Consider the following 25,212-nt stretch of genomic DNA (forward strand, 5'->3'; position numbering starts at 1 on the left):
ATAGGAAAACGTAAAGAAAACGTTCTTAACGCACATGCGCACTTCAAGCGAAAAAAAAAGACATAGAGCCCAACGTCTAGTTCTGGAGTCAGTGGCATTTCCGGAGCTCCCAGAATTCTAACCAGTGGTGGCGGAGGGTAGGAATTGAAGACCGCGCTGTCAGGAGACCTAGACTGGGAAATCGTTGTCAAGGCGCATGCGCGCGTCAAAAAAAAAACCGCCTCAGTTTAGACATGAAGAGAGCTCAAGAGCTAGTTCTGACGTCAACGCCTCTTCCGGACTTCGAGGACTTCAAATCCCAGAATTCTCAGCAGTGATAAAGATGGCGAGGTCTCAGAATGCTCTGGCTGGGAAGACGTTCTCACGGCGCATGCGAACTTCAGGATAAACGCCTCAGTTTATTTACAAATAAAGACTTCCAATCTCAGATTTCCCAGTCAAAACGATGCAAGGAGGAACTCTTGGAAGGGAAGGCCGCGCCATTCATGAGGGCTGGAGGGGTGGGGGCGAGAGAGAGAGAGAGAAAAGGACTTTCTCGGCGCACTTGCTGACTTGAGGAAAACGGAAAGGCCTCAGGAAAAAACATTCTGTTTAGGGAGTGCTCGCCTCCATCCCTCCACGCTAAACCCGAATTCTTCTCCCTCCACCGCAACTTTGATTAAAAAGAGCCGGGAAACGCTGGACTACGACTCCCGTCGTGCTTTGCGCGCGCACTTCCCCACCCCCGCCGGCCATCTTGTCCCCGCGAAAGCCGGGATTCGCCGCCGCCTACAAAACCGGGCCGAAGAGCCCCGCCTCTTCCGGTGCTGAGGAGAGTCTGAGGAGAATCGCCGGAGCGGGAGGAGAAGCTCGCAGTCGGCCGCGACGTTGCCTAACGCCGCAAAGCCCGGCTAGGTGAGGCCGAGGCTTCTCTCCCGGAGCCGACGTGGTAGGCCCCGAAGGCCATCGGGTCTCTCCTTTATCTGGGGTGGGGGGGGAGCGGACTACAAAGCCCATCTTCCCCCGCCGGCCCCTCTTGAAAGGGGTGGAGGAGCTCTTTTTTTCCCGTCCTTCCCATGTTACCTCTACGACGCCCGTCTTCTCCAAGAACGAACTCTTGGCGCCGCCCGGCTGGGGAGGATGGGAGTTGTTATCCCCACCACCACCACCACCATCTTTCTGGCTGCTCTGATTCTGTACGGGTCTTCTGCTTGAGCAGGGGTTGGGCTAGATGACCTCCCGGGTCCCTTCCAACTCTGATTCTATGATTCTGTAAAGGTCTGATTGAGCAAGGGGTTGGACTAGATGATCCCCGAGGTCCCTCCCAACCCTGTCATTCTGTAAAGGTGTCCTCCTTGAGTGGGGTTCAGCTAGATGACCTCCAACATCCCTTCCAACTCTGTCCTTCTGTAAGGGTCTCCTGTTTGAGAAGCGGGTTGAATTAAATGATAGATGGTTGAAAGAGATAAGAGTTAACAAAGAGGTGGATACAGACAAATACTAAATAGAAGATAAATGGATGGATAGATAGATACAAATACTAAATAGAAGATAAATGGATGGATAGATAGATACAAATACTAAATAGAAGATAAATGGATGGATAGGTGGGTGGATAGGTAGTTAGGTAGATGGTTGATACAAATACTAAATAGTAGACAGACAGACAATAGATGGATGGATAGATGTGTGTGTGTTTATCTGTATATGTTTATGTCTCTATACAGTCACATCTACCTGCTACCCAGCTGCCTCCAAAGCACCTCCAGGCAGCTTATCTGGGTTTCCGTCCACGCCAGGTTTCAGTCCCAAAAGTCACCCTGCGTTTGGCAGGAACCAGTCCTGCCACCTATAATCTTCTTTCCTTCCTCCCTGGGGGGTATAGTCAGTTGTCTTCCTGGGTTGTAGGAAAGCTGCCGAGGCTGGTACGCTTAGGACCTCAGCCTTGGCGTGTGAAGCTTGCCCTGTTTTATGACGTTTCTCGCCACCACGCTCAACGCCATGGTCATTTAACGTTCGTGAGTTGCTTTGAGTTAGATTTAGAGAGAAAAGAGGGGAAAAAGTCCCTTTGTTTCAAGGCCCTTTTAACTTTAAGTCATCGTTAAACTAGTTGTCATAAGTTGAGGACTATCCTCCGAGTCTGTTACTGAGCATCAGTGGACGCTGCCACTGTCGTAAATGCGAACAATAGTAATAAGCCCCATTTATCAGTGGCGTAACTTCAAACAGTCACTAAGCGAACGGTTGTAAGTCGAGGTAACTCGTTTGGTCCTTGCTTGTTTCTCCACTGATCAACTTTTAGTTTTTAGCTGGTCAATTTTTACTTCTCAGCTGATCAATTTTTACTTTTTTGCATTTTTAAGTTTTTCACTGATTAAGTTTTAGCTTTTCCCTGTTCAAGTTTTACTTTTCAGCCAATCAATTTTTACTTTTTAGTGCAAAAGTTTCAATCATTTTTGCTCAAGCCGCCTTTAAAATTTGTAAGCAAAGCATTTTATCCTTTTTTTTTGTCCCTTTGTTTAAAGTTGCGTTGCTCGTGTGTTTTTTAAAATTTCTATTTTTGGCCTTTAATTGTCGGGTTCCCAAAATAGAAGCGGCTATAAAGTCTTTTCCTCTAATTTAAAACTGGTTTTTGTGGGCTTTTATTTCTGTTTTCATCTACAGACCCCAGCTCTGCCTTAAATCTCTTGAACGTCGTTAGATACATTTAGCTCCCTGAATGGAATTTGACTGTCTGCCATTTTCTTGGCTTGGAGTTATTCTGTATATTTTATACAGACACAGTAACATTTTCCTTCAGGGAGTCCTCGACTTCACGACGACTCATTTACCCACCACACAAAGCTCCAGTGGCACTTGGAAGAAACCGGGCCTTAGCACCGTTTGTCACACTTAACACCCGTCGCAGAAATTACCCCCCTCCCGATCGACATCCAGATGCTTGGCCACCAACTCGTATTTACAACAATCGCAGCATCTCGGGGAGGGGGGTGTCACATGATTCCCACCCCTTTTTTGCGACCTTCGGATCACTTATTTGAACAACTTGCCGGGATACCCAGGGACCAGAAACGTCGTGAAATGGGACAGAACTCGTTTAATGGAGGTTTCCCTTAGCAACAGGAATTTGGGGGCCTCCCTTACTGGTTGTAGGTCTTCTTGTAGGCACCCCGGTGTCTTTACCATATGGTTTCTGTAAGGGTCTCCTCCTTGAGTAGGGGGTTGGACTAGTTGACCTCCGAGGTCCTTTCCAGCTCTGTTTTTCTGAGGGTCTCCAGGTGGAGCAGGGAGTTTAATTAGATGACCTCTGAGGAGCCTTCCAATTCTGTCATTCTGTAAGAGTCTCTTGATCAAGCAGAGGGTTGGACTAGATGTCCTCCCAGGTCCCTTCCAACTCTGTCATTCTGCATGGGTCTCCTGCTTGAATCACAGAATGACACAGTTGGAAGGGATCTGGGAGGTTATCTAGTCCCACCCCCTGCTCCACCAGCAGACTTTTACAGAATTGTAGAACGACAAGAGTGCGAAGGGACCTGGGAGGTCTTCTAGTCCAGCGGTCGCCAACCGGCGGGCCTCTTGGTGGGCCTGCTATATTGCTATTTTTCTGACCATCATCTGTTCCGCTGTGCCAGGAGATTTAGATTAGCTAGGAGGCAGGAAATGGTTGGATTTCTTGCTTTCTTGGTTGGATTTCTAGCTAGTCTTGAGATCTTCAGCTCTGCATTTAAGCACAGCCGAATCTCCCTTAGGACTGAGTTTGCTTGCTAGCAAATTTTATGTGACAGACTGAGCTAGCCAATGGCAGAAAGATAGATCTCTGAATGAATCTGTGGTTCTGTGAGCAACTCAATCTGCCTGCCTGCTTGGCCCGGTTTTGGGTAAAAGTTGCTCTTTTTTAATAAAAAATTCAATATTTATATAAATATTTATAATATTTACATACAAACCATGCCCAGCTAGTCACATGACCACAAAGCCACACCGACAAATTAGGCCACGCCCACAGAACCAGTTGGTGGCCCCTGGGATTTAAAATTATGAATTTGGTGGTTCCTGAGGTCGAAAAGGTTGGCAACCCCTGTTCTGGTCCAACCCCACTCAAGCTGGAGACCCTTACAGAATCATAGAATAACAGTGTTGGAAAGGACCTGGGAGGTCATCTAGGTCAACCCTCTGCTCCAGCAGTTTTATGTTGTTAAGTGAAACATTAGCGAAACATTGCTTCCATTTGACAATCTTTCTGGCCACCATTGTGAAGCGAATCTTGCAGTTCGTTGATGGAAAAACGGTCCAGAGTCCCTTTTTTCCCCCCATGCCATGGTAATTTTGAACCGTCACTAAATGAGGGGATCTCAATGAGGGGACTGCCTCTGGAGAAAACCACAGTGTTTTCCCCCCCTAGTTTTAAGTCCAAAATTGTAAGGAAAGGCATTTTGAGTTGGAGGTCCAAGCGGCGTCTTTATGTAACACAGCTAGTCTGGTACTTCGGAAAGGTGATCTCAGAATTCTGTCGCTAAGTGACACGGTCGGAAACTGAGGAATATTATTGGTGTTAGGAGGGAGGGGGTTTGTGGAGAGAAGGAAGAGGAGGATTAAGGGGTTCCTGGTGCTCTCTAAGCTGGTCGGGTGATTTGCTTGCAGGCGTCTCATGACCGAACTAGGGAACATCATCAGTGTTAGTGGAGAGTAGGGTTGTTCTCAGTTTGTATATCATCCCATTCAGCCCTGATGATGTTCCCTAGTTGGGTCATGAGACGCCTGCAAGAAAACAACCAGGCCCAGAGAGCACTAAGGACCCCACAGTCTGTCTTCGTTCCTTCCTTTCCTTTCCTTTCCTTCCTCCCTTCTCTGATGATGTTCCCTTGTTGGTCCAGAAAACGAGCTCAGAGGGCACCAAGGCCTCCATAGTCCGCCTCCAAATAACAGGGACCTTGGAGGTCTTCTAGTCCAACCCCCTGCTCAGGCAGGAGACCCTTTCCTCCTCCTTCTCCTCCTCCTCCTCCAAATAACAAGGGTCCTTGGAGGTCATCTATTCTAACCCCCTGCTCAAGCAGGACAGCCTCCTCCTCCTCCAAATAACAGAAATGGAGGGGGCCTTGGGGGTCTTCTAGTCCAACCCACTGCTCAGGCAGGAGATCCTTCTCCCCTTTCCTCCCCCTCCTTCTCATAACAGAAGTAGAAGGGACCTTGGAGGTCATCTAGCCTAACCCCTTGCTCAAGCAGGAGATCCTTCTCTTTCTCCTTCTCCAAATAACCGAAATGGAAGGGACCTTAGAGGTCTCCTAGCCCAACCCGCTCCCCAAATGGGAAAACCTGACCCCAGCGGTTGTCCAATCTCTTCTGAACCAACTCTTCTTTAAACAAACAAAAACAAACATCCAGAATTTGCTGCCTGGGACACTTGGCTTGGAAAACAGGGTGCACCTGCAGGAAGGGAGCAGCCAATTATGGGGAGAGGCTTGGCACACCTTTCCACCTGGAGCCAAACGGGGAAAGGCGTTGAGCACCGAGCCTGCTGGGCTCTTCCCGAAGTTGCCTCAGCCCCCGCCCGCCCACCCACCCGTCCTTGTCCTCACCCAGGTAAAAGGTTTCTTTTCTCTCTCTTTGGCTTTCTTGTGCTTTTTCTGGGTGCTTTTCTTGCAGACGTTTCATGACCCAACTAGGGAACGTCATCAAGGCTAGAAGGGAGGAGGTTTGTGAGAAGGAGGAAGAGGAAGTAGAGAAGGAAAGAAAGAAAGAGAAAGAAAGAAAGAAAGAAAGAAGAAGGCGAAGGAGGACTGTGGGGGACTTGGGCTTTCTGAGCTGGGTGCTTTTCTTGCAGACATCTCGTGACCCAACTAGAGAACATCATCAGGACTAGAAGAGAGAAGTTGTGGAGAGGAGGAGGAGGAGAAGGAGGAGTATGGGAAAGAAAAAGATGGATGGGAAGGAGGGAGGGAGAAGCGAACGAATGAACAAAGTTGGCAGTTTTCTTGCAGATGTTTCATGACCCAACTAGGGAACATCATCAGTGCTAGAAGGAAGGAAGGCCAGGAAGGTCGTACAACGGAGCACAACTCACTTCACCAACGGCCCAGATTTATCAGCCGAAATGCTGTCGATAGCACACCACAATTTTCATCCCACAAAAGTAGTGCCTGTTGCGACTGTCGTAAGCGCAAAGACTGGTTGCTTGAACTTCAAGGACCATGGAGAGAGAGAGAGCGGATAATCTGTTCGCAACTCAGCTGCAGGGGGTTGGGTTTGATGACCTCCCAGGTCCCTTCCCACTCTGTCATTCTGTGATCCCATGAATTTCCTGGTGGAGCAGGGGCTGGACTAGATGACCTCTGATGTCCCTTCCAACTCTTGCCATTCTGTAAAGATGGCTTGCTTGAATTGGGGGTTGCACTAGATCAGGGGTAGGGAAAGTTGGCTCGTCTATCACTGATGGACTTCAACTCCCAGAATTCCTGAGTGAGCCATAAAGGTCCCCCATCCCTGGACTGCTGGCTTTTCAGTGGTGGGGGAAACCCATTTTTGACTCGAACGGGACTGTTTAATATACAAATAAAGAATATATAAAGAATACGTCCTACGTTTGTATATTAAACAGTCCCGTTCGAGTCAAAAATGGGTTTCCCCCACCACTGAAAAACCAGCAGTCCAGGGATGGGGGACCTTTTACGGCTCACTCAGGAATTCTGGGAGTTGAAGTCCACCAGTGATAGACGAGCCAAGTTTCCCTACCCCTGGACTAGTTGATCTCCTGGGTCCCTTCCAACACCGTCAGTTTATTATTCTGTAAAGGTCGTCTGCTTGAGCAGGGGGTTGGACTACATGGCCTCCAATGTCCCTTCCAACACTGTCATTCTATGATTCCGTAAAGGTCTCCTGGTAGATAAGGAGGTTGGATTAGTCCAGCGCTTGCCAACCGTTGGAAGTTAGAACCGCCCCGGGATCAAGCCACTTGTGAGGAGTTCCTTGCACATTTACGACCTTCCCATAGACCAGCAGTTGCCAACTGGTGAGCTGCAGCCCACAAGTGGGCCGCAAGAAAATTTTGGAGGGCCGCAGAGAAATCTCACCCCCAGAGCACCCCCCCAAAGCAATTAATCCAGGCTGTGCAGAAACACAAGGCTGTGCTGCCGTTATGGCCTGTGAGAACCTTCCTTGCCTACTCACTCCTTACCCAGCAAACTTGCCTGCTAAATTTCTATTTTCCCTTTCCCAAACCATCAGCTGTTCTGCTGTGCCGGGAGATTTAGATTAGCTAGGAAGCAGGAAATGGTTGGATTTCTTGCTTTCTAGCTAGTCTTTAGCTCTTCGGCTCTGCTTTTAAGCACAGCCAAACCTCCTTTAGGACTGAATGTTCTGTTATTCAGTGCAGACTCACGGCAAGCAAATTTGAGAGGCTGAGCTACCCAATGGCAGATTGATAGATTACTGAATGATTCTGTGAGCAACTCAATCTGCCTGCCTGCTTTGCCTGATTTTGAGTAAAAGGAGCTCTCTCTCTCTCTCTCTATATATATATATATATATGTGTGTGTGTGTGTTATTCGGGTTTTCTCCCATAAGATTGGCAGTATCTAGGGAACGTTTGATGAAGTCTCATTCATCATCTTCAGGCTTGTGTCTTCGTCTCTGTGCTTCTCTGCACTCAGCACAGAGCCGAAGACACAAGCCTGAAGATGATGAATGAGACTTCATCGAAACGTTGCCTAGATACTGCCAATCTTACACGGGAGAAAACCTGAATAACCAAAGATCCACATACAAATACCCACGAGAACCTCAGAAAACATATATGTGTGTGTGTGTATAGATATGTGTGTGTGTGTGTGTATGTATATATACATATATATATACACATACATATATACACATACATATATGTATATGTATATATGCGTGTGTGTGTGTATTTTCTTAAGTTTTCGTGGGTACTTATATGTATGGCATTCAGCTTTGTTCGGGTATTTTCCCGTCATTGTAGTTGTGCTTTTAAAGTTGTAGCAGCGTTTGGCAGAATCTCATCTGCCATCATCAGGCTTCTGTATTGTGTTAAATGTCGAACACAATAGGAACAGACGAACACAATACAGAAGCCTGATGATGGCAGATGAGATTCTGCTGAAACGTTGCTACAACTTTAAAAACACAGCTATAATGACGTGGGAAAATACCCGAACAAAGCTGAATACCATATGTGTGTGTGTGTGTGTGTGTGTGTGTGTGTTAAGTTTTTGCGGGTACTTACATTTATGGTATTCAGCTTTGTTCGGGTATTTTCCACATCAATATTTAATATTTACATACATGGTGTGTTGTGAGTTAATTTTGTGAGTTTCCTTACAAGCAAATTTTATGTGACAGATTGAGCTAGCCAATGGCAGATAGATAGATCTCTGAATGAATCTGTGATTTTGTGAGCAACTCAATCTGCCTGCCTGCTTTGCCTGGTTTTGGGTAAAAGTTGCTCTTTTTTAATAAAAAATTCAATATTTATATAAATATTTATAATATGTACTTACAAGCCATGCCCAGCCAGTCACATGACCACCAAGCCACACCTACAAATCAATCCACGCCCACAGAACCGTTTAGTGGTCCCTGGAATTTAAAATTATGAGTTTGGTGGTCCCTCAGGTCCAAAAGGTTGGCAACCCCTGGACTAGATGACCTCTGAGATCCCTTCCAACTCTTGTCATTCTGTAAAGGTGGCCTGTTTGAGTTGGGGGTTGGACTAGATGATCTCCTGTGTCCCTTCCATCGCTGTTGGTTTATGATTCTGGAAAGGTCTGCTTGAGCAGGGGGTTGGACTAGGTGACCTTTGAGGTTCCCTCCAACCATGCCATTCTATGATTCTGTAAGGGTCTCCTTCTGGAGCAGGGGGTTGGACTAGAAGACCTCCAAGATCCCTTCCAATGCTGTCATTCTATGATTCTATATATTGCGGTTTTTCCCTTCTGGATGCCTCTTCGATTGTGCAGCCTCTGGTGAAATGCCCAGGACAGGAATGAGTGTCAAGTGGGTAGCACAAAAGAAAACCCACAGCGCAACACAATTTGGGCTTTAAGAGGGGCGGGGGCAGATGGGGGATTGTGAACAGGAAATCTCCACCTGTTCCGATGCATTTTTCAATCAACAAAAAAAATGGGAATTAAAAAGTAGAAATTTTTCTCCTGGCTTCCAAGAGGTGTATATAATAGATAAGGAGAATAATAACACAAAAATAATAACACAAAAAGATACAAAATTTTGTTTATTTATTTAGATAGGTAGCGTATTTTGTATATACAATATATATCCAAATATCGTATATGTGAAATATATAAATATATTTATACATGAATATATAGAATAGAATGCAGAATAGAATTAGAATAGAATAGAATAAAGAATACAATAAACTAGAATAGAGAAAGAAGAAAATAGAATAAAACAGAATATAGAACAGAATAGAAGAATAAAACTACAGAATAGAATGCAGAATAGAATTAGAAGATGGAATAGAATAGAATTAGAAATAGAACCATTCTATTCCTAATTCTAATTTCTATTCCACATTCTATTCTAATTCTATTCTGCATTCGATATATATATATATAATCTTGGGTGTGTGTGTATGTCTAGCCATCTTAAAGTGTGTGTGTGTATGTGTTGTGTGTGTGTGTATAAATACAAAACACACACACAAACACAAGCTTTAAGATGGCTGGACTTCAACTCCCAGAATTCCATAGCCAGCATCCTTTAAGAGGGGAGGGGCTAAAGTTAGAATGGAGTTCCCTGCGATCTGATTTCGAAGTCCCTCCCCCCCGGTCTTTCTTTCCCTTCCTCTCTCTGTCCTCCTCTCTTCTTTTCTCTTTCATACCCTCTTCAGCCTGTAAGAGGGGAGGACTTCAATCCCCAGAATTCCCCAATGCAGCCACGATTTCAGCTCTGCAACCAAGAAATCCCTCCTCCTTAGTCCTCCTTTTGACCATTATTCCTCATTTGAATTCCTTGGAAATCATTCCAAGCGGCTGGACCTCTTGAAATGAAGGGCGGGAAACAGCTAGTCCTTGACTTATGACCTCAGTTGACCCCCCCACCCCCAAATTTCCTTTGCTAACCCAGACCGTTGCAAAGCGAGCCTTGGCCCTGTTTCCCAACCTTTCCTACCAGGGAAAATCCCTGCCGTTCGTGACATGATCGTTAAGTGAATCGGCCTTCCTGCTGGTCAGGAGGTCACAAAAAGTGGAATCGCCTGATGCCTGGGGTGGGACCTGCGACCGTCATATAAACACGAGCTAAAACTCTTTATCCCGTGACTGTTGCAACGGCTGTAAGTGGGAATAATTGCCTTTTTTTTTTTAGTTCTGTCTTCAAATAGCGACCAAACGAATTACCATAAGTTGAGGAGTTTACAGCAAATATGCTGTTTCTGCAATAGCACAAGAGCTACCCCGAAGCAAGACTGCTTTTGAAAAATCATTTGCTTGATTTTCTTTTTTTTATTATTTTGTGATTTATTTTATTTTATTTGTAGGCAGAATTGGAGTGTTTTGAAGGAAAAAGAAAAAGGAAACCCTCCGAGGCTTTTTCAGCTTTTTGCACGCACGCCGGCTTGGTGCCTGCATGGTGACCCAATGGCATCCCGCAAAGGATCGGCCACCAGCCCCGGGAGCAGCACGCCCGTCAGCAATAGCCGAGACCGGGAAGATGTCGAACTGGCTGAGCTCGGTCCCCTCTTAGAGGAGAAAGCCAATCCAGGAACGTCCCGTTCAGCCGACGTAAGTACGGATTTCCGCTACTGCGGAGGTGGGGAAAAATCAAGCTGTTAAAGGAGGAATGGAACGGAACAGAACAAGGACAGGACAGAACAGGACAGAATAGAATTCTATTTATTTTATTGGCCAAGTGTGATTGGACACCCAAGGAATTATGTCTTGGTGCAAATGCTCTCAGTGTCCATAAAAGAAAAGATACATTCACCAAGAGTCAAGAATCATCAGGTCCAACACTTAATAAATAGTCATAGGGTACAATTAGAATAGAATAGAATAGAATAGAATAGAATAGAATAGAATAGAATAGAATAGAATAGAATAGAATAGAATAGAATAGAATAGAATTCTTTATTGGCCAAGTGTGATTGGACACACAAGGAATTTGTCTCGGTGCAAATGCTCTCAGTGTCCATAAAAGAAAAGATACATTCACCAAGAGTCAAGAATCATCAGGCACAACACTTAATGATAGTCATAGGGTACAATTAGAAGAGAAGAGAAGAGAATTCTTTATTGGCCAAGTGTGATTGGACACAGAAGGAATTTTGTCTTGGTGCAAATGCTCTCAGTGTCCGTAAAAGAAAAGATACATTCACCAAGAGTCAAGAATCATCAGGTCCAACACTTAATAAATAGTCATAGGGTACAATTAGAATAGAATAGAATAGAATAGAATAGAATAGAATAGAATAGAATAGAATAGAATAGAATAGAATAGAATAGAATAGAATAGAATAGAATTCTTTATTGGCCAAGTGTGATTGGACACACAAGGAATTTGTCTCGGTGCAAATGCTCTCAGTGTCCGTAAAAGAAAGATACATTCACCAAGAGTCAAGAATCATCAGGCACAACACTTAATGATAGTCATAGGGTACAATTAGAAGAGAAGAGAAGAGAATTCTTTATTGGCCAAGTGCGATCGAACACAGAAGGAATTTTGTCTTGGTGCAAATGCTCTCAGTGTCCGTAAAAGAAAGATACATTCACCAAGAGTCAAGAATCATCAGGTCCAACACTTAATAAATAGTCATAGGGTACAATTAGAATAGAATAGAATAGAATAGAATAGAATAGAATAGAATAGAATAGAATAGAATAGAATAGAATTCTTTATTGGCCAAGTGTGATTGGACACACAAGGAATTTGTCTCGGTGCAAATGCTCTCAGTGTCCGTAAAAGAAAGATACATTCAAGTGTCAAGAATCATCAGGCACAACACTTAACGATAGTCCTAGGATACAATAAGCAATCAAATCATACTAGGAAACAGTCAATATAAATCGTAAGGATACAAGCGACAAAGTCATACAGTCACAAGTAGGAGGGGAGGGGTGATAAGGAGTGATGAGAAGATTAATAGTAATAGTGCAGCTGCTGAATAAAATCTACTGGAAATTAAAGAACAAGAAGATAACCATATTATATGATATGGGATGAATTTTATAAATGGTTGGAAAACAAAATTGAATTGATATAAGATAAGAGGTAATGAGAATATTCTAATGATAAGAGAAAAAATTTTTTTAATATGAATGTAACTTTAATGATATTATAATATGAAATGTATATCAAATATGAATATGTGCGCAAGATATATGTACCCAGTTAACACACTGTTGAACTGAAAGATGGTCATTTTGTAAAAGTAAATTTTAAAAATTTTAATTAAAAAAAAAGTGAGCTACTGGACCACAAACTTCCAGCCCAATGGAAGTTTGCAGGAGATGAAAGACGGGAGGAGCCTTGGGATTTGTCATTGGGGTGGAGGAAAGAAACCATTTACGTGGAGTGGTGACATTGATTTGGGTGATTGGTTTGAAAGCGTAGATTTATTCCATTTAGATGTATGAATTTAGAGGAAGGGAAAGAGAAAGGGGAAAGGGAAAAGAAAAAAGGTGAAAGGGAAGGAAAGGAAAGGAAAAGAAAGGAAGAAAAGGAGAAAAGGGAAGGGAAAAGGGAAGAAAAGGAAAAAGAAGTAAAGGAAAGGAATAAAAAAGGAAAGGGGAAAAGCAGGAAAGGAAACATGAATAAAGGAAGGAAGGAAAAAGGGTAGGGAGGATGGAGAGGGAATGAAAGAAAAAGTAATGCAAAAGAAAGCAGGAAGGAAAGAGAAGGGAGGGAGACAAAGAAGGAAGGAAGGAGGAAAGAAAGAAAAAAAGAAAGAAAAAAAAGAAAGAAATTTTCCCTCCTAGGAACTAAAGTCATTATAATGTAATGTTATACAGAACAAAAGTGCTTAAACGGAACCCTCTGGAAACTCAAATAAGAAGTTAAAAATTAAAATTAAACCTTGGTGTTCCAGCTTGAAACAACTGATTTGGGCAAAGTCTCAACCGCTGACAACTGGAGCCTGGAAACATGCTAAGAAATTCACAGAGGAGCATTTGCAGATAGGTGGGAGGGAGGGAGAAAGAGAGGGGGCGGTAGGTAGGTAGGAAGATAGATACAGATGATAGATAGATAGATAGATAGATAGATAGATAGATAGATAGATAGATAGATAGATAGATAGATAGACAGACAGACAGACAGACAGACAGACAGATGATAGACAGATGAGAGAGATAGAGAGGAGTCATACATGATATTTTATAGTAGAGAATATTTATGATGGTCAATAGGTAGGTTCATGATTGATAGATGAGAGAAATGAGAGATATAGACAATGATAGACGGAGGAGATAGGGAGGAGTGATTGATTGATTGTAATAGATGATATATGAGAGAGAGATGATAGGTAGGTAGATGATTGAGAGAGACATGAGAAAGAGATGAGAGATTACAATTGATACATGATAGATGATCGATAGGTAAGATAATAATCAGACAGATAGATGGTAGACAGATTTGTGTATGTGTGTGCCAAATCTTGCTCCGTTACTCATTTGGAGAGCCGGCCATCAATATTTAACTGAAGTTTAAAAGCAGTAAATTTTCTTAGTTGGCTTTGTGCGACATTTAGGTATTAATCTGCTTTTTTGCACTTTGGGCCCTTTTTAAACATTTTTTTCTAAATTTCTGAGCGAACTTTGGGCTCCCTCCAAAACCCGAATGAAATCAAATTTGTCTTAGTTTAGATTAGTTTACTTTTTATTGTCCTTGCAGCTCGTACAACGAAATCAAAACACCATCTTCAGGGCACACCATGACCGTGAAAGTAAACCCAAACACACATCCTTCACCCTCCACACATTGAAACCGAAACTCCCCCGCACTGCACCAACACTGCACCATATAGCAGAATTCAAAAGAATTACTGCCCTGGGATAGATGAGAGTGCAAATCCAGGGATTTGGGCCTCCGTTCCTGGCTTGCTTTATCTGAGTCACCGAGCTTGCATTTTAAACTTCTTTTTCCTGCCCTAAAACAAAACAAAAAAACACCCCAATTTGGCCAGGAGAGGGGGGAAAAGCACATTAAAAAAGAGGGTGGGGGAGTTCTTTTTGTACATTTGGACTCGCTGCCGCTGTTTTGCCAGCGTGAGTTATTCCCTCTTTGCTGAAGGGAGAAAGTGCCTGGGCTGTAGATCCGGTCCTCAACTTAATGACCGCCGTTGAAGCCAGGCGTTCCGTCATTCAGGAAAAGGAAGGAAAGGGAAAGGAGGGGAAGGAAGGAAAGGGAAGGAAAAGCGAAGGAAAGGGAAAGGAGGGGAAGGAAGGAAAGGAAGGGAAGGAAAGGAAGGAAAGGAGGGGAAGGGAAGGGAAGGAAAGGGAAATTGGAATTGGGAAAAAGGAAAAGGAAGGGAAAAAGGGATTGGAATAGGTTAGAAAGCAGAAGGGTGGAATTGGACGAAGGGAAGGAAAGGAAAGCTGGAAAGGAAAGGGTGATGAAGAGAGGGAAAGTAGGAAGGATTCAGAGAAGGAAGGGTGGAGAAGAAAAAAAGGGAAGGAAGGAAGAAGGAAAGAGTGACGGAAGGAAGGATAGAGGGAAGGAAGAAGGGGAAGGATCGATGGATGGGTAGAAGGAAGGAAAGTCAGGAGGAAGGAAAAAAGAGGGAGAGAACAAGGGAGAGAGAAAAGAAAGAAAGAAAGAAAGAAAGAAAGAAAGAAAGAAAGAAAGAAAGAAAGAAAGAAAGAAAGAAATTTTCCGAGCAAACACAAATCTTGCAAAGCCCAACTTCCATACCCCAAAAACATGAATTAAATTAAGTCCAAACTAGGGGCATACATTTAGTCCTCAGCTTAACGACCACAACTCAGTCCCAATTTTTTACAGCTCAGCAAAACATTTGTTAAGTTAAATTTGTCCCATTTACGACCTTTCTTGCCCCCGTTGTTAAGTGAGTCCCCTTCAGTTCATAAAATCACGTGGTCGTTAAGTGAATCTGGCTTCCCCATGGACTTTGCTGATCAGAAGGTCGTAAAAGGGCATCTCCTGATCCTGGGAAACTTATGACCTCATAAATATGAGTCACTTTCCAACCCTCACAATTTTGACCCTGGGGAGACGGCAAAAGTTGTAAGTGCGAAAAAAAGGGTCACAAGTCGCTGTTTTCAATCCCATTATAACTTTGAACAGTCACTAAACAAGTAAGTGGCTGTAAGTCGATGGCTGCCTGCCTAATGTTTTTTTCCAGCCGATCAACCAGGTTCAAGCGATCGTCCCGAGATCCTTTTTGTTGGACATCCGGAGCTTCACGGTCTCTTTTTCTCTCCCGTAGAACCCATGTCAGCCCTGCCCGGCTACTCAGGAGGAAGAGGAGGAGGAAGTAAGGGTCTTAACCCTCCCCTTGCAGGCCCACCATGCAATGGAGAAGATGGAAGAATTTGTCTACAAGGTAATCCGTCGGTTGTCTGAAACGGAGACCGCTTCCTCGTTCGGGGGAAGGAGAGGGTCATACTCGCACGGGAAACGGGAGTTGCCATGCGAGAAAAAATTGAGCACAGTCGGCATCGAGGGGGGGGCGGGCGGGGGGTGGATAAAAACTTCCACTAAAGACCTTCCATGCCTGAGAAACGCCAAACTCGCTTCCGTATAAGCCATGCAATAGGCTAGTGGGGAAAATTGATTTATCCTGCCCTGGTGCGTGGCAGGGACGGCACCGTCCCAAGAGTCCTCGATTTACAACAGAGCCTCAAAATTTTCCATTGCTGAGCAAGACAATTGCGAAAGGAGCTTTGCCCGTGTTAGCACCTTGTTGTGGGAATCATCGCTGTTGTTATATGAGCGTTGCCCCCTCTTATGCCCGTTCTTGCCATGGTTGTTAAGTGAATCACCTGCAGTTCCTAACTACATCCCACGTCACATGTTTGAACTGGTTGTTGAACGTCCAAATTCTGATCACGGGGAGGCTGCAACGGTCGTTAAGTGAGAAAAACGGTCCTGGGTCAATTTTTTTCAGTGCCATTGTAACTTTGCTCACTGAATGATAGTAAGTCGAAGGCTAGTCACTAAATGAACTGTCAGTCATAAGCTGAAGACGTCCTTGACTTACGATGGTTCATTTAGTGACCATTCAAAGTTCCGATAGCACTGAAAACTAACGAGTTCTTTTACCCTAAACAACCGATCCCCACGGTCATGTGGTTTTACATTTGGGTGCTTGACAACCGGTTCATATTTATGACAGTGGTGCTCTCCCAGGGTGTCCTGCTTTGCGTCCTTTTGATGAGTCAATCCTGATTCACTTAACGGCCATGTGACTCATTGAACACCTTCACTTAAGAACTGTGGCAAGAAAAGTCGTACAACTCACTTCAGGAACATGTTGCTTAGCAACATAAATCCCAGGCTCCGTTTTGGTCATAAACTGAGGACTCCATCATCTTTTGGTTGCACGATTGTCTCTCTCTTGGGGGCAAATTTGAGAGTGGTCCCTCAGTGGGATTTGGGGGAGGAGTCTGACTCCTCTGGGCCTGTTGCTTGCTCAGCTTTTCCTAAAGAGCTGGGCCAACGCCACCCCTATGAGGTAGGCCAAGCTGAGTGGGCTCATTGAAAATAACCAAGTTTTTGGTAGACAGAGTTAGATCCAAGAGGAGAATACGGGAGGCAAGGATAACAATTAAGGTACTGATGAGGCCAAGAGATGATGGATAGAAAAAAGAAAGAGGGAAGAAAAAAAAGATTCTTTAAGAACATATTCATACAAGAACGTGTGTATTAACATTAAAATTATATAGAGTGGATAATTATTTTATATGTACTGTGATAGGTACTAAGATTTTTAATACAAATAGATGTGAAGAGTGAAATATGGGAATTATGAATAAGAACAAAACATCTATTGGAAAATTAAAGAATGAACGATGGTATGATGAACATGTCGAAATAATATCATGATTAGCAGTGAAATAATAAAATTAAGAATAGTATAAATATTCACAATAAAATTAAACAATGAGTAATTAAATAATGAAAGGATATGTTTTAAAAATAAGCATGTATATGAATAGTAGAATTGGATGGATTGGATGAATGGAAGGAATACGAATGGATTTACTCTATCTGTTTAAATGATATTGGGATTGAGATTGGAGTTGTATATTGAAACCCTGAACAATGAAAGAATGAAGGGTGAAATATTTAACATATACAGGTGTGAAGGGTTAAATAAGGGAAATGGAAATAATAAAGCAGGTGGAAGATGGAAGACATAAAAGAATCCTCTTTGAATACTACAACAACAGGAATAAAAGTTAGAATAGCAACCAGAGGGGAAGAACAATATACATATTTTAATATAACAAGATATATGTAGTAATTATTGTGGTTCGCTGGCAGCCGGCAGCAAAATCAGACAGTGGGGAAGAACGGGAACTAGTCCAGGAGTCTGGGGAGGACTCGGATGAGAGTCCTGCGTCCAATGCAGAGATGAGGCTGAGACCACCTGGGAGCGGGGTGCTGCCTCTGGAGCCTCCGGAGTCTGTCGGCAGCGAGGCAGAGGACCCAGGGGAGCCTGTTCCCAGTGCACATGTGCGCAGAGCTGCCAGAAGGCGAGAGCAGCTGAGACAAAAGGGGCGACTCGGGAGTAAGGCTGGGAGGTGATTGCCCCTCCCCTAAGGGATAAAAGTCAGGCCAAGATGATGAAACCTTTGCAGGAAGCAAAGTAGTTCGATTGGTTGCGAGTCCTCCTTGAAGCTCTCTGTACTTTGGGTGTTTTTTTTCTTGTACTTCGGTCGGTTCCTTCTCTACTTAATTGGATACTTCTATTTTTGGCAGCATTCCACAGCACTGGAAAGCATATGCTTATCTTGGGGGACTGTTTAAGATTAATTCTGGCTGGGAATGAAAGTGATTCCCAGCGTTGCAATAAAATAGCTTTTACTTTTAAAACAAGTTTGTGATTAATTACAATTGACGAAGCCTGGGTCAGAACAATAATAAGAGGGAGGTTTCGAAATTGAATGGCAGTAGTAGGAGATAATGTTTAAATAGGAAGCAATGAAAATGAAATGTAATAACTATGAATAATAATATGTTTATTTGTACTAAAATGTATGATAGCCAAGTATCAGTCACACGGTTCACGCATTGATATGTATAAGCAATAGAAAATAAAAAAAATGACAACCCCCCAAAAAAAAAAAATTTAATAATAAATTAAGGTTTTTTGTCTGCCTCTCAGGTCTGGGAAGGGCGATGGCGGGTCATCCTCACGACGCCTTGCCTGATTGGCTGAAGGACAACGACTACCTGCTTCACGGACACCGCCCGCCCATGCCTTCCTTCCGCGCGTGCTTCAAAAGCATCTTTCGCATCCACACCGAGACCGGCAACATCTGGACCCACCTACTCGGTGAAGCCGACCGTCGGTTCCAAAAAGCGAAGACTAACCTGCCCCCCCCCCCACAAAATGAAATACTGCCGACTGGTGCAACCAGATCACTAGAACCAGTGCGAATTGGCAGCATACTGGCTGGGACCAAAGTTCAGATCAAAAGCCTTTTCATCCGGCCTGAAGAAGAAACGAGAAAGAGATCTGAACTGATCTAGCTAGAGTTACAACCCAATTATGGGCATTTTTAAAAAAAAAAAATTTTTTTCCCCACCGTTGTTAAGTGAATTCAAAGTAATGCAGTCGGATTTCAAGCAGGACTAGAACTCACTATCTCTAGGCAACTGGTTTGCACCAGTTCTAATGATCCATTTGCGCCGGTCAGCAGTATTTAAAGTTACCCAATTGGTTTTCATGCCTAAGGGGGGGACTAGAACTCACCGTCTCCTAGCGATTGGCCCAAACTTACCCACCCATTTTTCATGCCTACGACAGACTAGAATTACGTGTTTCCTGGTGATTGGCCCAAACTCACCCAACTGCCTTTCACGCTAAAACTCCCAGTCTCCTGGTGGTTGGCTCAAAGTGACGCATCCACCTTTCATGCCTACCATAGAACTAGAACTCCCCATCTCCTAGTGATTGACTTAAAGTCACCCAGCCAGCTTTCATGCCTAAGGTGGAACTAGAACTCCCAGTCTCCTGGTGATTGGCCCCAAGTCCCCACTGGCTAACCCTCCCTTTTTCCTCTCCCCCCAACAGGTTTTGTCCTTTTCCTGTGCCTCGGGGTGCTGACCATGCTGCGTCCCAACATGTACTTCCTGGCACCCCTGCAGGAGAAAGTGGTTTTCGGAATGTTCTTCCTAGGTGCCGTGCTATGTCTCAGCTTCTCCTGGCTCTTCCACACCGTCTACTGCCATTCAGAGAAAGTGTCGCGGACGTTCTCCAAGTGAGTGTGCCCAGGTGGGGCTTCCCTAGGCCTGTGGGGTTTTGGGGTTGCCTTTGTGTTCAGAGGTGGTCCTCAGTTCGCTTAGCGATGGTTCCACATCACAACATCGCTTGAAGGGGGTGGAAAGGCAACTTGGAGCCGTGTTTCAAACTTTCTGAGCATGGCAGCTTCCCCGTCATCCAAACTCAGACATTTGGCAGGCAGCTCGTAATTTACACGATCAAAATAAAGATTACTTTAAGTTTTTTCTCTCTCCATTACAGGTTGGACTACTCGGGCATCGCCCTGCTGATTATGGGCAGTTTCGTCCCGTGGCTTTATTACTCCTTCTACTGCTCACCCCAGCCACGACTCATCTATCTCTCCATCGTCTGCGTCCTGGGCATCTCTGCCATTATCGTGGCCCAGTGGGATCGCTTCGCCACCCCCAAACACAGGCAGACTAGAGCAGGTATATTGTTTCAACTCCCAGAATCCCTCAGTCAGGAGGCTTTAAGAGGGGGGGACTTCAACTCCCAGAATCCCTCATGCTTTAAGAGGGGAGGACTCCGACTCCCAGAATCTCCTAGCCAGCCTGCTTTCAGAAGAATGGCCCTTCGAGCTAAGCTTTGATGCAGACCCTTTCCTCGCATACCTACGGGAGTCTCATTTCCTTCTCAGGCGTCTTCCTCGGGCTGGGCCTGAGTGGCGTGGTACCCACAATGCACTTCACCATCGCCGAGGGCTTCGCCAAGGCCACCACAGTAGGCCAGATGGGGTGGTTCTTCCTGATGGCCGTGATGTACATTACCGGAGCTGGACTTTACGCAGCTCGTATTCCAGAAAGATTCTTCCCGGGGAAATTTGACATCTGGGTGAGGTTTTTTTTTTGCGGGGGGTGGGTGGGGTGATGGGAGTTGTAGTTCGACCAAAAAAAACCCAGCAACATGGGCAGTTCTATATCTTATGACCAAAATGGAGCCTCTAATGGATGTCTTTTAAGTGAGAATTTATTAAGTTTCATCCCATCTTAAGGGAATCCCTATAAAAGTAGTAATCTGGTCATTAAGTGAATCTGGGGTTTTTTTTAATCCGTGCTGTCATAAAACTTTGATCGGAGCATCAGAATGGTGACCATGTGATGTGGTCGTTAAGATGAACATCCCTCAGAACTCTGACAAATGGTCGTTGGTATGAAAAACACTTATAAGTCACCTTTTTTTTTCAGTGCTGGTATTATCAGGAGGTGGTATCTTTCAGACAAACCACGATACTCTCCATCTTGAATTGTCTTTTTGTCTTTCCAACAGTTCCAGTCCCATCAGATCTTTCATGTCCTGGTGGTGGCCGCAGCCTTCGTCCACTTCTACGGCGTCTCCAACCTGCAGGAGTTCCGGTACGGATTGGAAGGTGGCTGCACGGATGACTCGCTGCTCTGAGGATCATGAGAAAATGATCGCGGGAAAACGATCACAAAAAGTTCCCAAAGGGCTTTTCTGCCGGACTTTGTCTTTCTCGACTTAAAACCTATAGTGTTTTTTTTTTCTTAAATTAGAAACGAAACTCGACGCAATGTTGACCGTGCCTGGCAAGAAAGGAAAGCGGGGTAGGCTTGTTCCTGAGGCCCCTCCGCGTTCTGAACGAGACCGTGCATGGCTCGTCAGATTCCTAGTTTGTCTCGCATGGCAGCGGTAACTCTGAGAAGGAATTCCCCCAGGCTATCCCGCCGACATTTTGCCTTTCTTGACAAAAAATCACGTACGGTGAAAAGGAAAGTATTTAATATTTAAGAAGTTTTACAAACGAGATGTTGCCCAGTCAAATTCCGCATCCTGACACGTTCGTCGAGGGAGCTGCGAGCCGGGCACAGGGTGGGATTCGGAGTTGCCGAGCTGCTGTGACTTTCGGTGTGGCGGTGATTGGAATAAACTATGGATGATGGGGTAGTGGGGAATTGCCTCGAGGGAGGGTGGGGTCTCCAAGGTGCGCACGCATCTACACAATCCAGAATCTTGACGCCTGAAGATGTTGCTTCTGACGACACAGTCCTTTTGCCGGATTTTCCGTATCCCATCCAAGTCGCACATATTGATTTTTCCTGAGCGGCCGATTTGCTTTGCTGCGCAGAAAAGAGGGAGGAGGATTTGATGGGGGTTGAGTTTCTAACTTGCAAACAGCACCTCACTGTCAACAGGTTAAAAAAAGACGGAGCAAAATGATGGTAAGATTGTTGCTGAAGTGACACAGAGGTAGAAAGTTGCCGTGTCTCACAGTGCTTCTATCAGAAGAGCCCAGGTGGTTGTGAGAGCGAATTGTCCTCTTGGACTGTTCTTGCCGGAGTAACCCTGCTTGGTCTTACTTCTGCTCCATCCAACTTTCTCACCTGTGCTTGGTGGTTTTCTCAGAGACATTGCACTACCCAACCAGGGAACATCCTTGGTGCTAGAAGAGAAGAGAGGTTGCTCTTTCTTGACTGTCCCTCGGGGGCCTCCTGCACCACGGCTGAGCGGTCGCTTTCGTACTCCACAGGCTCCGGAGGCTTTTCCTTGGGCCTCCGGGAGAGCGGCTTCCCCAGGCTCCGGAGGCTGGAAACGGGCCTGTTCCCGGCCTTCCCGAACTTCCAGGAGGCCCATTTTTTTTTGCCTTCCCCATGGGCCCTACGCTTACCTGGCATCCAAAACGGGAGGGGCCAGCCAGTTGTTGTAACTGCTAGTTTGCCAAACCAGCAATAAAATTTGCTACTGTTTAGTTACTAGTTCACCCAAACCAGGCCAAATCGGTATGAGCCCACCCCCCTGAAGTCTCCTCTACAGTGCTGGGATTCAAAAAAAAATTACTACCGGTTCTGTGGGCGTGACTCGGTAGGCATGGTGTGTCTTAGTAGGGGTAGCAGGGAAAGGATACTGTAAAATCTCAATTTCCACTCCACTAGCCTGCTTTCCAGCTCTGTTCTGTGCAGGGCAAGCAAAGGAGACCCAGTCGATCCGTGAGAGATGGGGTTGGTGGGGCCAGTCAGAGGTGGGACTTGCCGGTTCTCCAAACTATTCAACATTTCTGCTACCAGTTCTCCAGAACTGATCAGAACTTGCTGAGTACCACCTCTGCTCCTCTTGCACTGATGATGTTCTCTAGTTGGGTCATAAAACATCTACAAGAAAAACATCTCAGATTTCAAAACATTGAGGAAGAAAAAGGACAAAATTTGGCTGTGATAATGATAGAAATTCTGGCTGATGCTTTGGAAATATCAGAGGAAAAGATGATGGATGGAGTAGATGAGGTATACTGAGTTTTTACAAGATATGCGATGAGAAATAATTTACCCAGAGAAGTTCACATCAGATTTACCAAAAAATCCATCAAAACACAAATATTACAAGCGGTAAGAGAGAAGACGTTGAAATATAAAGGTAAAGAAATCGTGGTTTTAAAACAAATACCCAGAAGATGAGAGAGATGAGAAGAGAATATCGATTCTTGACCAAAGTGCTATTGAAAAAGGAGGTGAATTATAGATGGCTGATTCCAGAAGGACTAATGTTTACATGGCAAGAACAGAGACACAGAATTGATTCAATTGAGAAAGCAGAACTTTTCTACGCAGAATTTTTCGGAAGGAAAGTGGAGGAGGCAGAAAAAGAGGTCTCATTAATTGAATTCCAAGAAGAACAAATGGGGACTGAAAAAGAAGAAGGCGCAGTAGGTGGACAGGTGGATATCAAAGAACAACGTGAACCAAGATCTACGAGAGCTGCCAAACCTAACTACAAAATATAATCATGGAAGAAAAAAAACTGATTACAATGAATATAAACGGACTGAATTCAGCTGCTAAGAGAAGGAAGATTTTTCATAAATTAGGGAAATTAAAGTTTGACATAATTTGTTTACAAGAAGTACACATTAAAAAACAACATGAACAATTGTTAGTACAGCCAAAATTAGGGAAAATATTTACTACCTTGACTCAATGTAAGAAAAGAGGAGTGGTTTTATATATTAAAGAGGCTACCCCAGCAAAATTGATTTACACTGATGAAGATGGAAGAGTATTAATGGTGGAAATAATGGACAATAATATAAAAATACTCTTGATTGCAATTTATGTTCCAAATGATAAACAAGAAGAATTCTATAAAAAACTACACATGAAAATAACTGGACTGGACTATGCCAATATAATTATGATGGGAGACTTTAATGGAATTGTGGACAATAAACTGGACTATATAGCAACAACAACAAAGCAAAATAGAAAGATTCTCCCTAAATCCTTTTTTAAAATGACAGACGAATTAACTTTAAAAGATATATGGAGAGAAAGAAATGCTAAAACCAAACAATACACTTTCTATTCAAATAGACATTTATCATGGTCCAGATTAGATATGATTTGGATCTCAACAGAATATCTAGTGCTCAAGAAACAAATATTGAAAAAAGTACTTGGGCAGACCATAACCCAATGACAATTAAATGGAAGGGACAAAAAAAAGATTGAGATGGACGCTAAATAATACTATTTTAAAGGAGAAAGATTTTATACAATGGATTGAGAAAGAACTGGCATTTTCTTTAAAGAAAATAAAAAAGAAGATACTTCAATGCAGAATGTTTGGGATACAGTGAAGGCATATGCTAGAGGCTTGATAATAGATTACATAAGAAAAAAGAATATCAGGAAAAGGCAAGCCACTAAAGCCTTGGAAGATGAGTATAAAAGACTTGAAAAAGAATTACAGAAAATGCCACAGAAAAAAGACATTAAATTGAAATTGGACATAACTAAACATAAAATGGGTTTAATAGAGAAAGAAGAACTGGCACAGAAAATTAGAAATGCTAAACAGAATTACTTTGAAGATGCAAATAAACCAGGTAGATGGATAGCATATAAATTGAGAAAGGAGAAAGAGTCAAGGAAAATATCGCAGTTAATAGATGAACAAGGCCAAGTTTGTCATGGTAATAAGGAGAAAAAGGAAATTATTCGAGACTTCTATAGACAACTATATAAGAAAGAGAATATTGATGAGGAAAAAGTCAAACAGTACCTACAGAATGCTAACCTACCTAAGATATCTAAAGAGACTGAAGAAATGCTAGAAAGTAATATAACAATGATGGAATTAATTGAAGCACTTAAGAAACAAAATAATAGGAAAGCACCAGGTCCTGATGGGCTTCCGGCAGAATTCTATAAAACACTACAAGAATCGTTGAGCATTCCATTGTTAGAAGTCATGAATGAAGCTATGTCAAAGAAGATGATACCTAAAACATGGTCAGAGGCTTATAAGAAAAACATCCAAGCTCACAGAGCACTAAGGACTCAACAGTTGTCATCATCCTCTTCCTCCTCCTCCTCAAATCCTCCTCCATTCTAGCACTGATGATGTTCCTTAGTTGGGTCATGAAATGTTTGTGAAAAATGGACCAAGCTCAGAGCACACCAGGGACCAGTTGTTCTCTACTCACTCCTCCTTTGCAAACTTTCCTAGTACTGAGGATGTTCCCCAGTTGGGTCTTGAAACATCTGTAAGAGAACAAACAACTTCAGAGAGACCAAGGATTCCACAGTTCTCCTATCTGCACACACCACTCCTTTCTAGCACTGACGATGTTTCATAGGTGGGTCATGAAATGTCTCCAAGATAACCAGCCAGCTTCGAAAGCACCGAGGACCTACTGCAAACATTCTTGTCTTAGTATTTCTGACTTGGTTTGTTCAAATATTTCCTGGAGTTCCAGCTTCGTACTTTCCAAATGTATACAACTTGCCACTCAGCTCTCCAGATTCTTGCAAGGACGTTGCACTTTATTGTATGAA

General features: G+C 43.8%; 1 protein-coding gene across 1 annotated transcript; it reads left to right on the forward strand.

Annotated features, from left to right (window-relative positions):
• Nucleotides 1-775: 775 nt before the first annotated feature.
• Nucleotides 776-23,869, forward strand: LOC113451210 (adiponectin receptor protein 1). The gene is given in 9 exon segments (XM_026722580.2): nucleotides 776-894; nucleotides 10,496-10,739; nucleotides 15,401-15,517; nucleotides 18,305-18,326; nucleotides 18,329-18,475; nucleotides 19,217-19,403; nucleotides 19,667-19,854; nucleotides 20,064-20,257; nucleotides 20,693-23,869. Coding segments are annotated over 8 exon segments (1,128 nt in total). The 5' UTR covers nucleotides 776-894; nucleotides 10,496-10,595; the 3' UTR covers nucleotides 20,822-23,869.
• Nucleotides 23,870-25,212: the final 1,343 nt, after the last annotated feature.

This window comes from Pseudonaja textilis, chromosome Z (genome assembly GCF_049901715.1).
Source record: "Pseudonaja textilis isolate UNSWEBS1 chromosome Z, rPseTex1.2, whole genome shotgun sequence".
NCBI lineage: Eukaryota > Metazoa > Chordata > Lepidosauria > Squamata > Elapidae > Pseudonaja > Pseudonaja textilis.